We start from the raw sequence: 15,766 nt of genomic DNA, 5'->3' as shown, positions 1-15,766 counted from the left end.
TCCAACTGAAATTGTCACCTGTTTCCGCCATGCATTGTGGAAACCAAAATTATGTCAGCAATTCCTACCATTTTCAGAGAATCATAGAATGGTTTGGGTTGGAAGGGACCTTAAAGATCACATAGTTTCAACCTCCTGCCATGGGCAGGGACACCCTCCACTAGACCAGGTTGCCCAAAGCTCCATCCAACCTGTGGGTGCAGATTTAAAGTAAAAATGTCTGTCATAGTACTGGTAGTGATTTTTTTTCATACTGATGCCCGCTCCAAAATGTGCAGGGCCAATACGTTCCTTGTTTATCTACAGTGCCAGTGTGTTGCTGCTGGAGATCCATTTAGGAAATTGTTCTTTTAGAATACCTATTTTAGTAAATTTCCAAGTGCATACAAGGCCTTGAGTTCAGAATAATAAAAAAAGAATGTGGCTTCACGCCCTGTTCAGGAAATGATTGTCACGTATCAGTCAGCTGCGACTTTAATGTTGGTGTCGGCTTCTTTCTTCTAGCCTTCTTGCATTTTTCCTCTTGCCCTTTTTTCCCTTATCTTTTCACTTACCCACTAAATATCTGCTAGGATCAAACTGATACGTGTTCTTTCCACAGAACTCAATGTTGTGCTACCTCCTGTATAAAATATAGAAATTATTTAAAAAACTTTCCTGCATAGATGTACCAGAGGAGTATAGGATACCTCGTTACCTCCGTTGCATATTCTGCAGTGCCAAGTTGTATTTGCAGCACACGTGGCACATGCAAATCCTACAGTTTTATTCCCTGTCAGGCTGTTCTTCAGCTTCAATGACCAGCCCCGCTGAGCCCTGACTTCATCTTTCTTGTTCAGTGAATCCAACAAATCTGCTGAAATTGAATGCAGCCATTCGTGCCTGCTTTGCCCTCTGGTGGCTGCACTGGACTGGTTATGGGACCTGGAGACTGGTGTCTTCATCTGGTTCTGTAATGGAGGGGATACTGCACCTCTAGGGTACCATGGACTTCAAATAAGGTCAGGTCGCAGTGTGGAGCTATTTCTGAGGAAGATGAGATCCTTCCCTGTTGCTGCACAGAAACAAGCAATGAATAGTTTGGCTCTTACTGTTTTGCATACCGGATATATAATTTCACAGAACCATAGAATGGTTTGGGTTGGAAGTGACGTCAAAGATCATCTAGTTCCAACCCCCCTGCCATGGGCAGGGACAGCCTCCACTAGATCAGGTTGCCCCAAGCATCATCCAACGTGACTTCGAACACTTCCAGGGATGGAGCATCCACAACTTCCCTGGGCAATGCAATGCCTCACCACCCTCACAGTAAAAAATTTCTTTCTGATGTCTAAACCAAATCTACCTTCTTTCAGTTGAAAACCACTACCCCTTTTCCTGTCACTCAATGCCCTTGTAAAAAGTCCCTCCCCAGCTTTCCTGTAGGCCCCCTTTAGGTACTGGAAGGCTGCTATAAGGTCTCCCCAGAGCCTTCTCTTCTCCAGGCTGAAGAACCCCAACTCTCTCAGCCTGTCCTCATAGGAGAGGTGCTCCAGCCCTCTGATCATCTTCATGGCCCTCCTCTGGACTCTCTACATCAGCTCCATGTACTTCTTATGCTGGGGCCCCAGAGCTGGACGCAGTACTCCAGGTGGGGTCTCATGAGAGCGGAGTAGAAGGGCAGAATCACCTCCCTTGACCTGCTGGTCATGCCTCTTTTGATGCAGCCCAAGATACAGTTGGCAAGATCGAATGCAGATGACAGGATAATAAACCAGTCTCTATAGTGGAAACCTGAGTTCAGTTTCTTGCCCTGCATTCACACCGTAAATGGTACCATGTGTGACACACAGAGCTGAAGGGCAGGTCCCACAGCCCCTGATCACAACACTGAACTGTTGCATTCATCCAAAACCGTTGTCCATCAGGACGGCATTGGCTTTGGAGAGCAGAAGCTGCAGGACTCTCTGAGGAGACAGCCCTGTGGTGCCCAGGATAGGGGGACATAGGCCACTCCTCCTCACCCCAGAACCTGAGTACAACTAACATGGCCCGCTTTAATAATTTTTTTCTTTACACATTGTTTCAAAGCAGAATTTTGTATTTTCTGCAGTAGCAGGCGCTCCTTTGTGACCGCGGCCACCGCCGGTTTCGCTGCGTGAGCCGCACCTCGAGCCCCTCTACGGGCGAGAGCAGCGCCAGGTTCCTCAACGCACCCCGCTGCGCTTTAAAAGAGGCGGGGCGCAGAGCGCGCGAGGCCGCCAGCCAATCAGAGTGGCCGTCCGACTCACCCAACCGGCCGTTGGGAGGCCGGGCCGACGGTGGGGCGGGGCGTGCGCGCCATGCTGATCACGCTGTGCTACCTCTACCTATGGGCGCGTTGGGGGCCTTGCTCGGCCGCGCTCATCCGCCGTACCGTGCGCCGCCTCCACCGCTCCCGCTGCTCCTTCACTTTCTGCTGCTGCGCCGCTACCTCGGCGCTCCCGGCTCGGCAGCCGCACAGGCAGGTGCCGCCCGAGGAGCGAGTCTGCCTCAGGATAGGGAACAAAGTCTTTTTCACGGACGAGACGCAGGTACCGCCCCGAGCCGTGGGGCTGAAACCTGGGCGGCGCTTCCCCCAGCGGCGCTCGGAGCCGCTCGGGCGAGGAAGCAGCCGTGCTGGGAGCGGCCTTCCGTGTTACCGTGACAACGGCGAGCCGCCTTCCTTGCCGGCGGAACTGCGCGGCCGCCTCTTCCCCCACGGCGCCCGGGCACGCCTCCCGCGGTCCGGGGCGGGGGGGGGGGAAGGGGAGGGAGGAGCGGGTGTAGCGGTAGCGGCAGCGGCAGCGGCGTGGCACGGCGCCTTATCTAGCGTGGCGGCTGTCGTGAGCTGAGGTAGCGGATCTTGGAGGGAAAGGGGAACGGCGGTTGCGGGCTTGGGGCTGCGCTTTATCTTTCGGCGTGTGACAGCGAGCTTCTCAGTGGCGGGCTGGGACTTGGGATTGAAAAAAAATAACTCGTGTAGCTTCCCGGGTCTGTCACAGCCCTTCTTGTCAAGGGTAAGGCTTAGGTAAGGCCCAGGTAATTGCTTTGGTAGAAAATCTTAGTACAGTTGTAGTTACCTCTCCTCACTACTATAGCTTGTTAGTTGAGCGAGTGGGCTGAGGAGTGTTTTTTACTATATGTTTGTAAGTGCAGCTATGGCAATAGGAGCATTTGATAGTGTTTCCATATTAGTAATGTATTTTTTAGCACATATAAGGCATTAGTCTAAAAACGTTTGCCATATTTGTGCATTCATGATTTGTGTCAGAGATTTAAAATGTACCTGAATCTGTAATGGAGAGTGAATTGAGCTTTTAGTTATGGAGAACTGCATGTTTCTCCCAATACCAAATGTTGTTTCCAGTGAGGGAAAATGACACGGAAAAAAAAAATTTCTGTGAAAATCACTTTCTTTTTGCAAATGGGCAGTGAGAGAGGAGGGTGGGGTGAGGCTGTGGCAGCCCATGAGACTGGAAAAATACTGTGCCTGAGCAAGTTTCACTTGCCATGTCATGAAGTAAAACTGAAAGTAAGCTTGCTTCTGACTTTCAGATTTAGAAGTGGAACTCCTCTGGCACCTCACTCCCCCCCCCGAATCATCTGAATTATTTAAATGAGTGTTTTATTTGTCACTAAATATCAGAATTCATGTGAATAAGAATCTTATTGATCTCCTTTTTACTCATGTTTACAGGTGTGTTTGTGGACTTTATCTCATTTATTACACACTTTACTTAAATGGGTGTTACTGAAATGTATTTATGAAGCATGTCTTTGGTTAAGTGCTTACTCTTTAAGAAGCAGAGAAGCTTTTCATAAATTCAGTGTGTAAAGAGGATATTTTCAGTGCAGTGGAAATAAGATCATAAATGCTAATGGGGTTTGTTCAAAAATAGTCTTTTTGCTATCTAGCGAGCAGATTATTTCATATTAAAAGCGATGGTCACAATCTCAGAATCTCTCACAAGAAAGTTAAATACTTAATTCATATTTTGATAAAGCTCTTAAAAACAAACCCAAATAATTGTCTGTGTATTTAGAGGAGTTCAGCCTCAATTGACCCGATTATTGTTTTGTAAATCATATTGCAACTTATCTATGCTGTTGTTTGCTCCACTTCTGCTCGTTTCTGAAATAGCTTCTCCTTGGTCCTTGCACAGTAAGCACATTTTTTTTCTGTCTGCAATGTTATTCATGCAGACTGACTTTATAAGCTTGTCAGTTTGTTTGTGTTTATTGGGAGCTGGGAAACCCTCTAGGGAACTGAAGTTTGGCGTAAATGTATTTGTATCTTAAATATATGTATTGAAAGTTACCAGTTGCATTTGACTCTGAGAATCCCTGTGGAAGACATGTGCCACACTATCGAGGTGCAGTGTGGCAGACAAGGGCTCTGATCTGACTGCATTAAAGATAGAGGCAGCATCACTGTGGAGCTCTCTGCATCATCTGTGAACACTGTGAAGAGAAAAAGGTTAACTTAGCATGCTTTTTTGGCATCTAGGAAGCTAGCTGAGCTACTTGGCTTTCTGAGTAGGTATAACTGCCTCTGGAATGAGATCAGTAACTTCCTTAAGATAAGATGCGATAACAGCAAGTCATAAATTGTAACCTGTAAAGTTTTTTTTGTTTGATCTTTAATCAGTTTGGATGCTTAGGGTAATATAAAGCTTCATGAGTTCAGTTAACGTTCCTGTGGAAGGTAGCAATGTTTACTCTTGCAGTTTCTGTGCTCAGTAAAGCTGGCTTGATTGGCAATCTATCCCCATAGACTTAATATTGTGCGGTTTCATTTCAGATGTGGAGTGATGCATGCATTTAGTGTGCTATAGGGAAATTCTCTTATGTTTCTGCATAAAATTACTGAAGGTGTGCAAAGCATGTGTTTCTAATATTGTTGTAGAAAAATACCTATTTCTAATGTTTGCCACTTTTGAAATTAAGTCCAATGCAGTATCTACATAAAAGTTGATGTAATATGGTGTGGGATCAGATTATGTACTAAGAAGCTTTGAGATTCTTAAAACTGTTGTTTGGTCTACTGATTCCAGCTATTGAGCTTTATTTGCTCATTTGTGAGGAAAAGAGATGGAACCATTTTTATAATTTAATTAAGGAGATGTTTGTATAATGGTCTGCTAAATAGATAGACAAATTTATTTTGAATGAGTTAAAGAATTAACTCCAAACTTAAAGTTACATACTGAATGAGTAATTTTGGTTCAAATGCATGAGGACTTAATATATTAAATAAAAATATATTAAATAAATATAAACAAAAATAAATTTTAAAAGTACCCTCTTCTTTCAGTTTTATTTTTTAATTTTTCAAATAACTTTTTAAAGAATTTGTCCTGAGGTTGTACATGTTCATAAAATATAACTGTCTTTATGTAACAAGCTTTACAGAGGAAGTCCTGAAATTTTGTAAATTAGGTCTAAAAAGTTAGACCTGTGTAGTATATAATAGTTCTTGTGTCAGTTGTGGCTCACAAGTTGGTTAGTCTTTTGGCAGATGGGCGCAGAGACAGCGTATGTGACTTAGCAGTGGGACTGTATGTTTCCTGGAGGGTTGTTACCCAGCCAGAATGAATGCTGCCTGGAGTACCCTCCAGTTAGAGGGGCTGCAGTGACTGACCAGGCAGACTGTGTGTTGTGACTGCTTTCTCAGTCCCTGCCAAGTAGCAGGCAGCGCCCTTCAGCCACCAGAACTGAGAGAGCAGGGCTATGAGTTTGTTTAGTCAGGGGAGAAGAGGGAAGGAAGAGGCAGGGTGAACTGCAGTGCAAATGAGAGAGGAGGATTGGGTTTAATGAGGGATGTTGCCAGAGGCAAATGGCCCACAACAGTCACAGTGCCAATGGCATAGTGGTCTTATGGCCTGCTCACTTGTGCACTCTTCCTGTAAAGCTGAAAGCTGGAGTCTGTATTGGCTTAAAAGCTTGGTTGTTACTTTTAGGTTTATTTTTGATGTGTTCCTGCTTAATGGTTCAGACCTTTACCCTTTTTTTTTCTTCATGGGCAGTGTGAAATGGTAGGGGCTGAAGGGTCAGACTTGAATTTAGACTGGACATGATTTAAAAATAAACTATTACATCAGATGCTTGCTATACAGACTTATTTTTCTTTCCTATCTCTTTCAGTTCCTTGATGACTTAAACAGATGGAGTCTGCTTCTCATTTCTCCTTTTATTTATCCTGATAAGTTACTTAAAGCAGAACATATAGCTTTTGTGACAGAAAGCACTTCAGCTCAGACAGATAATTTGCAGAAAGTACCTCGCTCTTCAAAAGAGGTAAGTAGTTCTCTTTGTTTCCTGCATAGAAAGTAGTACAGATGGGTCATTTGGTAGGTATAAACCTAAAACACTTGAAGGAAAAAAAATCAATGACAGATAGATTTTGTATGTTTATAATGTTATTTGGAATAAAAAGATAATCTCTTCATTAAAATGAATCACTGTTAATACTCTAGTTCTATTTTATGCGCCAAATAGACCCCTAGACGTTTTATTGAGATTTTTTTAGTAGCACGTTTCTCTGGCTGTGGAAGGGAACTGCAGAATTCCATTGTGACTTTGGATAAGTCATATATGGTTAGATATGCTGAATAAGAAAAAAATACTTGAAAGCTGTTGTACCAAAGCAGATCAGAAGTCTGTTTAGCTCAGTATCCTGTCTGACACTAGCTGAAACAAATGCCTCGGTAAGAATATACAGAGCAAGCATATGTTAAGATATCTAAAAAGCTCTTCAAGCCTCCAACCAAGTGGTTGTGAAAAGTTGTAATTGAAATAGAAGTCTCTCTTGGAAGCTTCCTTTCATTGTGATTTATAAGTACAAGTTAAAGTATTATACATTTGGATAATTTTGTCAGTCTGTAGAAGTGAGGCCAAAATCAAGCTTTTAATCTCTGCTTTTCTATAAAATGCAGTGGGGGAATGGAATACTTCTGGGTTGGAATTCTGTAAATTGTGTTTGCCTTTTAATACATAGTACTTACAAGATGTTATTGAGGCAGCCAAAGATATAAATTAAACTAGTACTGAAATCTTTATGGCAAGCACACTTAGAAAATGTTCATGTCCTAGATACTTTGCAGTCTAAAAAGTGTCTTCTCCACTACTATATTGAAAGTGCAAAGATGTGGATTTAAAAGATGATGTTCTAAAACTTGAATTACTGAATATATAGCATCTCTAAACAGATTATGCATAAAAATAGTATCCAGACCCTATCAAAACTTACTATAAACTTGACATAATGTTTCTCTCCCCTACACTTTTTCCTCACATGAGGAATGCTTGCTGCCCAGACATCTCAGCTTGGATGCAGGTCCGAATGGGGAGAAAGGTTGTAACCCAAAGTAAAAGATAAACTTACCTTGCAGGTAGGAAAAATCTTCTAAGTGGTACAGTTTGTCATAGTTTCTTCCTAAGGCAGTCAGTTGTGTATGCTGTATGCACTCTGTAGTGAAGAGGACAGAAGGGACCTTATTGCCTACTGGAAAGAGGAGAAATGGAAAGACGTGCATGCTAGGATATCACTGGATAGGCAATAATAAAACCTCTGGCCTGGTTGCTGGGGTACCATAAAATTGACAGAGCCCTCCCGTTAAACAGGCTGTGCTCCAAGCTAGGATCACCATCTGGGGGGCAGTCTATAAGGTGTCTTCCTGAATAGCCCCTGCTTAGTGCCCTAAAGGGCCATCTGTCATCCTTGCTTTTTGGCATGAGGTTTCAAGCTCCTTTTCTGGAGTTAAAGGAAACCTGCTTGCAGCCTGTCCATTTCTCTGGATGAAAAACATATATTTTCCAGGCCACTTGTTCTGGGAAATGATCTAGGAGTCCTCTGCTGGCGTGAACATTGAGAGCAGAGTGGTTGGTAAATAGTCTTATCTAACTCAAGTGCAGGAACAGAAGGACTGATTGGGAATGGGCACAATTCCAGATTTGTGCCTGCAATCAAATTTTTAGTACTTTTACCCTCCATGGATAATTCCAGAACAGAACGTACTTTTGGAGTGTGTTAGTCTTTGCCCTCTAGAGGAATGATGTCCAGGTGAAGTGCTGCATTGGGCAAAATCATTATCTCCCTGAAGCTCATAGTGTGAGGACTGGAGGTACTGAAAGCTTGTTGAGAACTCAGGCTTTTTCTGCTGAAGTCTTCTGACCCTGCTTCCACTGGCCTCGTGTTTCCTTGGAGCACACAGAAAGTAGCTGCATTAGCTGGTTTCTAAATGTTTTTAGTGCCTTTGATGTAAGACTGGAATTTATCCAGGTGGGCCCTACTTCTAGGAGATAAGCTAGGTAGGATACTTCTTGTCCTGTCTATATTGTCTCAGAGTGTACCTGGGGAGTGCTGGGCCAGCTCAGACAGAAGGCTAAGGGAGATTTTTTTTTTTTTAATTCTTTACATTTTTACTTTACACTCTTTACTCTTTCGTAGCAGAGAGGTCCACAAAAACATCTGAGTTGAAGTTCTAGTTTGTTGTTCTTTTGGGGTTTATTGTTCAGCAGAGTCTTTTAATCTTGTTGGTTTTGTTTGCATTTTCTTTAGGATGGAAAATGTTTGCGTTCTTACGTATACAGTAATAATTAATTTGATTTGTCAAGCTCAAAAGCGATAGTCCAGGCAAAAGTCTGAAACTAAAGAGGGAAAAGACTCCTGTTTTATTTTGTTTATTGTTCTTCTGTGTACATGTCACTTCTAGTGAAATGCTTTTAATTCTGCTACCTCTGGCAGCCAGCTGTCAACATAGACAGGGGCTGTAAGAACAGATTGCTCCTGTGACCTATGTTAATTTCTAGACAGAAAAGCCATTCTTTGTAGGGCTATCAGTGATCCCTGACTGGTTTCTGTTGAAACTGAGGTGGACCCAGAAAGCAGGAGTATAAATAATTTCTCGTCTCTTACTAAGACCTGGTCTTTCATTTTGTATTCTGACAAATTCTAAAAAGAATGCTGATAAAAAGAGCAAAAGTAAACTCCTAGGGTTTAATAAAAGTACACACTGACTATCAGAAGCTGAAAGCCGTGGCTTGGAAATAAACACGTATAGAATTTTACTTACAGCATGTGATAATGCTCTCCTGCCATTTTCTATGTTACTTGAAGCTTTTATAGCCTTGATCTTTGGGAAAGGTGTATTTGTACTCCCAATTTGCTTTCAGCACTTAGTGTGGATGTTGCTTTGTTTACTTCTTTCAGGACTGTAGCAGGTATGGCTCGCTATATGACCCTTCCTCAGTAGGGTCTTTTGATTGTGTTCAGTCTCATACATGACTACTCTGTAGTCATGAAGGGTGCACTTTTTTTATGAAAGGAACTGTCAACTGAAAGCCTTCTCTAGTTGAGATGTGTTGTCTCATGATACTATTAGATGTAGTGGTGGTTTTGAAGACGAGGCATCACAGAAACAAGTCTTAAAAGCGATTCTGCCAATTTAGTGTTCTATAAGCCTAGTAGCTAACTCTTTTTTTAAAGTACTTTCTTTAAAATTACTTCCAGTCCTTGGGTTTGCCACTTGTGCCATTTTGGTTTGATAAAGTCCCTCTGTTGGCTCTGCCTACTGTTGTGCTGCCTTTTAATAGCAGAATCCTTCAGGAAGGAAGGGCAGTTTTTATTTGCAGTTCATCTTGCAGATTCATAATACTGTTGGTATCTTGATTTTTTTTCTGTAACCTTTTCAAACTGAAAAACATGCTTTATTCTAGATTGTGAAGTGGTCAGACTATTGTTCACCGTTGGCCTATAAACCTGGTGAGCCTTATAAGTTAATTGCTGAAGCAAGTGTAGATAATTTCAGTAACCTTGGAATAGCATTCATGGAAGACAGGCTTCAAATGGATAACGGAATGGTGCCACACAAGATTGTTTGTAAGTATCTATCTTCCCAAATAGTTTTTAATGGTAGAACATGTTCGTTTCACAGTTATTTTAGGACTGTGCATACAGTCTTTATACCTATATAAAAATCCATGCTGTTGTTTAGGCACAGTTTTTTTCCTGTTGTCATTCTAGGCAATTGATCACTCTGTAGCACTACCGTATTTTATAGTCAATCTTGTGAAATACAGAGATCCTTGGAAAGTTAGACCACTCTTTGAGTGAGGAGTTCTCTTTACAGAATATCTTACAAATGCAACAACAGAAATAACAGAAAAATGGTTAAAAATTTTTTTGGAATAAACTCCCCTGTTTTTCTTCAATGCCTCATGACCTACTGCCAATAATTAACTTTAGTATGATGAGATCTCCTTGTATCCAATATGTTATTTAACCTTTTGCACATACATGAATGTAAAAATGTCACAAAGTTGAAGTTAGAGAAATATTTCTCTAAGTCTTGTCTGTTAGATTAACTAACCTATTTGGAAAAAAATACAGAAGGTTTTAGACAAATATTCTCTTTTTTCAGCTTTGAAATTAAAGTGTATTCAAACCTAAACATAGGTTGAGAATAATTGCTGTAACTTGAGCATCTTAATCCTTTAGATCACTGAGAGAAAAGCTCACAGATGCTTTCTAAACAGGGAGAGGGAACCAGGGGAAGGAGGGTGGTGTCATTGCAATTGAATTTTGAATTTTTGGTGGATGGTTTATTTCTTTAGGGGGTGACATTGGTGATATCAAAACTATGACCCTTTGTGTCCTCATTAGTTTAATACTTTCAGCTAAGGCAGGGAGGGAGTTCGGGGCTAATTCCACAGAGAGGAGAAGGGAGTAGTCGTGGTTGTACTTGTAACACCATTCTTAAATAGAATTGTTGTCTGGGCTGTGGGAAGTCCAAACTTCACCTCCCTTAGCTGCATGAGATTTCAACTTCTTTTTTCCAGCACTGTTCTAAAAGTGCCATAATATGCATTCTGTAGGGTATTGTAGAGTAGTGGGCTCTCAGGGGGTAGAGCCACACTTTTTTGTTTGTTTGCTTTATTGTTCAGCAACAGTCTCATTTCTTCCTGCCTAGTTGTGTCTTCTCAGCTGTGTTGATAAAACTGTGGGTCACGTAGAATATAAAACAACAATTTGGGCTACAAAAAAATCCTCTTCCCTGCCCCTCACCAAAAAAAGGGGGCTAGCGGGTTTTTTGTTTTGTTTTTGTATTTGGTTGTGGGGTGGTTTGTTTGCTTGGTTGTCCTTTTTTATGTAGATCATAGTCCATTGGCAGAAGTCAGGGAATGACAAAATCAAGAACAGTTAGCTGGGGTGCAAGAGGGTAGGAACATGCTCACAAATGTATCTGGTGTGAAACTGTCTCTTGGTGCTGTTCTGCAAAAATATTCATACAATGAAGGGATGGAAGCTAAGAGAATGCCCTAGTCATTTACTTTTCAGAATGTTTTCTGGCTCATTTTGCTTCAGGTACTGTGTGCACACTAGAGCTGCTCCAGGAGAACAGGCTGATGGAGGCTGTTGATGGAATAGCATGTAGGCTGGTAGCTGTGAAATTCTGGGATTTGAAAAAATCTTGCTTCAAATTTCTGCTCCAAACTAGGCAGAGGGGATATAGTTTCAAGGAAATGCAAGTATTGTTAAGTGAAGAAAGTGTCTCAACTTGGTTCTGGTGTATTGTGTGCCAGTTGACTATTTTGTTAATCAATTTTCTCACAGAATTTCTTTGAGAAATCAGAAACAAAAATATAGTAAGTTTATTTGGCCTTATAGGAGTGCAGAGGGATTCAGTAAAATTTTGCAGACTTTGATTTGAAATATTTTCGTGGCTTAGCAGCTGAAAGAAAAATTACCTTATTTTTTCTCTCCTCTTTCTTATTTAGATTGCTCTGCAAATTTCACACTGACAGTAATCATCTTTGCCCTTCTTTACTCACTTGTATTTGCCAGAAAATTTTTCTCTTTGCATTTCCATCCTTTTCGGGGGGAGAAAGGGGAAGATTTAATAGTTCTTCCCATTTGCTAGTTTTCCCTAGGACTCTTAGTTCAGAGGTCTTGCTGTGGGTGGGTGTATATCCCTTTCTGCAGACTGAAAACTGTTCAGTTGTTTTTTGGTTTTTTTTACTGCCTTTCACTTGTGCCAAACTTCTATCTGCAGCCTTCAGCAATGCAAGAGACATACTTCAATGTTTCTATCTTACCCAATGTAATCACTTTATTATTTCAAAATAGCAGCAAGCAATTTTCTACCCTGCCCTTTTTAAGAGACCAGTATTTTTCCAAATGTACTTCCTTTGATTCATTTTGTCCTTTGCTGGGGACAGAGGCACAGGCAAAATAACAAGCTGACAAGGTGATGCGTTTATGAGAGCTTCCTCACCCTCCCACCCATAGACTATTGTTCTGTTAAGAACACATCCTCATTGTGTACAGTAGCAGTTGTGTTTTACTTTTGTGTGAGTATTTTTGCACTCACAATAAATGTCAGTTTGTTTAAATGTGCCTTGTAAATATTGAGTGTTGTGCTTTCAGTCAGACTTCCCTGAAACAGAGTCATTAGAGTAAATTACTTGTGTTATGAGTGCAAATTTATTATGTTCTTGGGAAGGGGTTGGTGTTAGGATTTGGTGTATCAAACAAGTGAAAGTATTGCTATTGTAGATGATTTGTACTGAAATTGAATCTAAATCCCACTGTGGTAGTGTTATTCATCATAACTCTTTTAATATCATTTTTATAACCCCTTTTTCTTATTCTTGAACTCTTCCAGCTGTCCATTTACAGGAATCTACTCTGAAGGAGTTGGCCCAGGTGGCACCATCTGTAAAAGAGCAAAGCGTAAGCAGTACACAAATGGATGAAGTAACTCCTGCTGCTACTTCTGGGACTACGGTTAAATCAGAATTAGGAGTAGCTGAGTCTGCAGGACAAGGTGAAGAGGAGAAATCCAAGCTAGAGAAAGAACGTGAGCATGAAGATGAATCCAACAGTCTGTCTGACAAAGAGACAGGTGCTGGAGAACATCATCACTTGCATCTTTCCAGCTGTCATGAATGCTTGCAACTTGAAAACAGTACTATTGAATCGGTCAAATTTGCCTCTGCAGAAAACATTCCAGAGCTTTCTGATGATTGCAAAAGCAAACTGGAAGAGAAGAATGACGACTGTCTAGTAAGAGGAATAAAGAGAGTAAACTTTGCTGGAAAGTCGCCTAATGTATTGATTTATCTTGGCTCTGAAACTGCAAAAGTGGAATTTGAGCAGGTAAAATCAATCCTTCAAGAATGCGTTGGTATAGACAGCTACACCATCTACCAGCTGCGTGAGGAACAAGTTCTGAAAGATCCATGGATTGATAATGCACTGCTGTTGATCATTGCCACAGAGGAGCCTATTTCTGAGGAGAACCACAAACAATTTATCAAGTTTTTATCTAAAGGTGGAAAGATTCTAGGGTTTTCTTCATCTTTTACATTTGATGGCATACAAATAAAGAGAAAAAAAACCCTGAAGAAGACTGTTCATGAATTAGTGGTCTCTAAAATGGACAGCACTGAAGTTAAGTTGAATCTTTTGCTCAGTGGCTATATTTTTGAGGAAGTGATGAAGGAAGATACCAAAGTGAAGACATTGAGTCGATTAAATAATGCTGATGAAGATACAATTATTGTTCATGTGACTTACGGAGACAGTGGAGGAGAAGCCATTCTTTCTCAGGTACTGTGTATGCAGAAGCATTAATTTGCTCATTGCTACATGATGTTGTGGTATGCTAAAAAATTCACGTGTTCCCATTGCATGCTCTTGGGGATGCTTGTCAAGGGGAGGTACCACAGTGGGTGGTAGAGGAGAGAGCAGATTTGCATGATAAGCAAGCATCTTCAAGAGCAGAACTATCCTTTCCTTCCTGCTAGAAGTTGTGCAGTGATAGAACTGTGCATTTTGCATATTTTGGGAGGTGGGAACAGGAAGAGCCAAGTTGTTGGTGGACTTGGAGTGAATGCTTATACTGACAAGATAAAAAACAGAGACATGCTTACAAAAGTATGGACTGTGGTGAAGCAGAGAGTCAGGAGAGGATGTAAAATAAACCTTGCAAGAAACTTGAAAGATGTCTTCTCTTAAGGTTTAAGGTAAAGGTAGCCAGGACTTCTGGAAATCCGACTAGGGAATGAGAGTGTCCCAGCCTCTATTACTTGTTGCATGCCATGTCTAGAAAAACTGCTGTATAATTCTTGCTTGAGTGAGTAACTACATGATAAAGGTTAGTCTGACTGCACTGAAATGCCATTGTTGATTTAAGTCTGTTGGTTCTTTTTTGCTAGTATTGCTACCATTTTCTTAGTTATATTCTATTGGTATCTTAATGTTATAAAGCGAACTGTTTTTTGTTTTCTTTAGCAGTGTTTTGATTAAGGCTAATTTCTAGGTGGATGTTAGGTTCATAATATTGCATTGCTGTTCTGTCATTTAAAAAACCCCTTTATTCAACTGGAATGCATTTTTTCTGTTTACTATCAAAATTAAAGTTCTAAAACTTGTTTTTTGTTTTCCAAACCTTGACATGTTTTCAGTCAGTAATATATGCTCCTTTTTTTTTTTTTTTTTTTTTTAGTTGGGGGTGTGGGCAAGAATCTAGTCTGCTGGAAACTTGCTTTTTGCTTCCTGAGTCTTACTTCAGGCTTTAAACTTTTAAATGTTTAACATTCTGCACCTAGCAAATAGCTCAGAGCACCTGGGGGACAGAAGTGGAGGAGTCTAGAATGAGACAAAATCTTATTCATTCCACTTATGAATAATAATATAGGTACCTCTCCAGTGTTATGGTATTGTGATGTCTGTTAAAAAAACCCAAAACGACCAAAACCAACAAACAAACAAACCCCACACCCCCTCAAAAAGTTAATCAACAGATAAGTTTGAGTGTTCATAATTTTTTTTTGTTATTGTTACTCTCTGTCTTCCTGGATAATGGGTGAGGAAGCTTCTGTGGCTGTGTTAAATGTTGGTCACTGATTATTTAAATATTCACAGCTACCTGGCTAAAGTTTTGAGTGCTAGAGAGGCTGATAAGAGGTACCATTAAGTTTAGAAAATAAGTCTGTGCCTCAGAAGTGTGTGTCTACCTGGGTGTATAACCTGTGCTATTAAATCTAGGGAGATTTCAGCCATTTCATAGTAAAACTTTTAAAGTGAGCCAGAAAGCAACTTGCACATTTTGAGTTAGCCTCAGTAGGAGCAGAGGTAAACACTTTCTGTTTAGCATGGCTGTTCACAATTACATCACTTCCCTTACTCTGTCTTTGCTTTCAAGCAGCACATTGAGAAACGCAGAGCAAGATTTATTTACGAGTAATTAGGTAGATGAGGAATATAATGGGGCTGAACAAACTTTATGAAATAATCTAGGACTTATTTTTACCAATATTTTAGTTACAGGAGAACTTTCTCAGGAGCCCAGAGCACTCAAATTTAACTGCTCACATATCGGGTAGCATACGCTCTTCTAGCAATTACGTAATTCAGAAATATTCATCAGGTTTCTTAGAAGTGTTTTTGTCTCTTATCAGTTTATCAGATTAAATCTGCCAGCTTTTTGGAAACTGTTATACATAGTAGCATGTTTATAGCTTTATGTAGGAAGCTTTGCCACCCATGTGCTGTGTGCTTGTAGTAGAAAATTGATTAGATACTGTTGCTATCCGTTTCTGCAAGTTCCATGGTAAAACCTGCTTTGCTGTACCATTTAAATTGACCCTTCTGCTGTAGTAAAACTTAATACTGCAGAGGTTTTCCTCAGAAAAAGGGCATTACAGTATAGCTTCAAAAATCAGATTAAAAGGATTAGTGTGTCATTTTATAATTTTAAAT

At 40.8% G+C, this 15,766-nt stretch overlaps 1 protein-coding gene across 7 annotated transcripts in view; it reads left to right on the top strand.

Moving 5' to 3' along the window:
- The first annotated feature begins 874 nt into the window (after positions 1 to 874).
- The window catches only part of HLCS (holocarboxylase synthetase), a 129,664-nt gene continuing 114,772 nt past the window's right edge, over positions 875 to 15,766 (top strand). The window contains exons 1-4 of one of the 7 annotated variants that reach the window (XM_054813818.1): positions 875 to 2,552; positions 6,145 to 6,297; positions 9,718 to 9,880; positions 12,666 to 13,612. In XM_054813818.1, the coding sequence (XP_054669793.1) occupies positions 2,322 to 2,552; positions 6,145 to 6,297; positions 9,718 to 9,880; positions 12,666 to 13,612 (1,494 nt within the window). In that variant the 5' untranslated portion in view covers positions 875 to 2,321. The other 6 variants (XM_054813819.1, XM_054813821.1, XM_054813822.1 and 3 more) reach the window with 6 other exon arrangements.

Source organism: Grus americana, chromosome 1 (genome assembly GCF_028858705.1).
Source record: "Grus americana isolate bGruAme1 chromosome 1, bGruAme1.mat, whole genome shotgun sequence".
NCBI lineage: Eukaryota > Metazoa > Chordata > Aves > Gruiformes > Gruidae > Grus > Grus americana.
The sequence above is the reverse complement of the archived record's forward strand: the minus strand, read 5'-3'. Positions and strand labels throughout refer to the sequence as shown.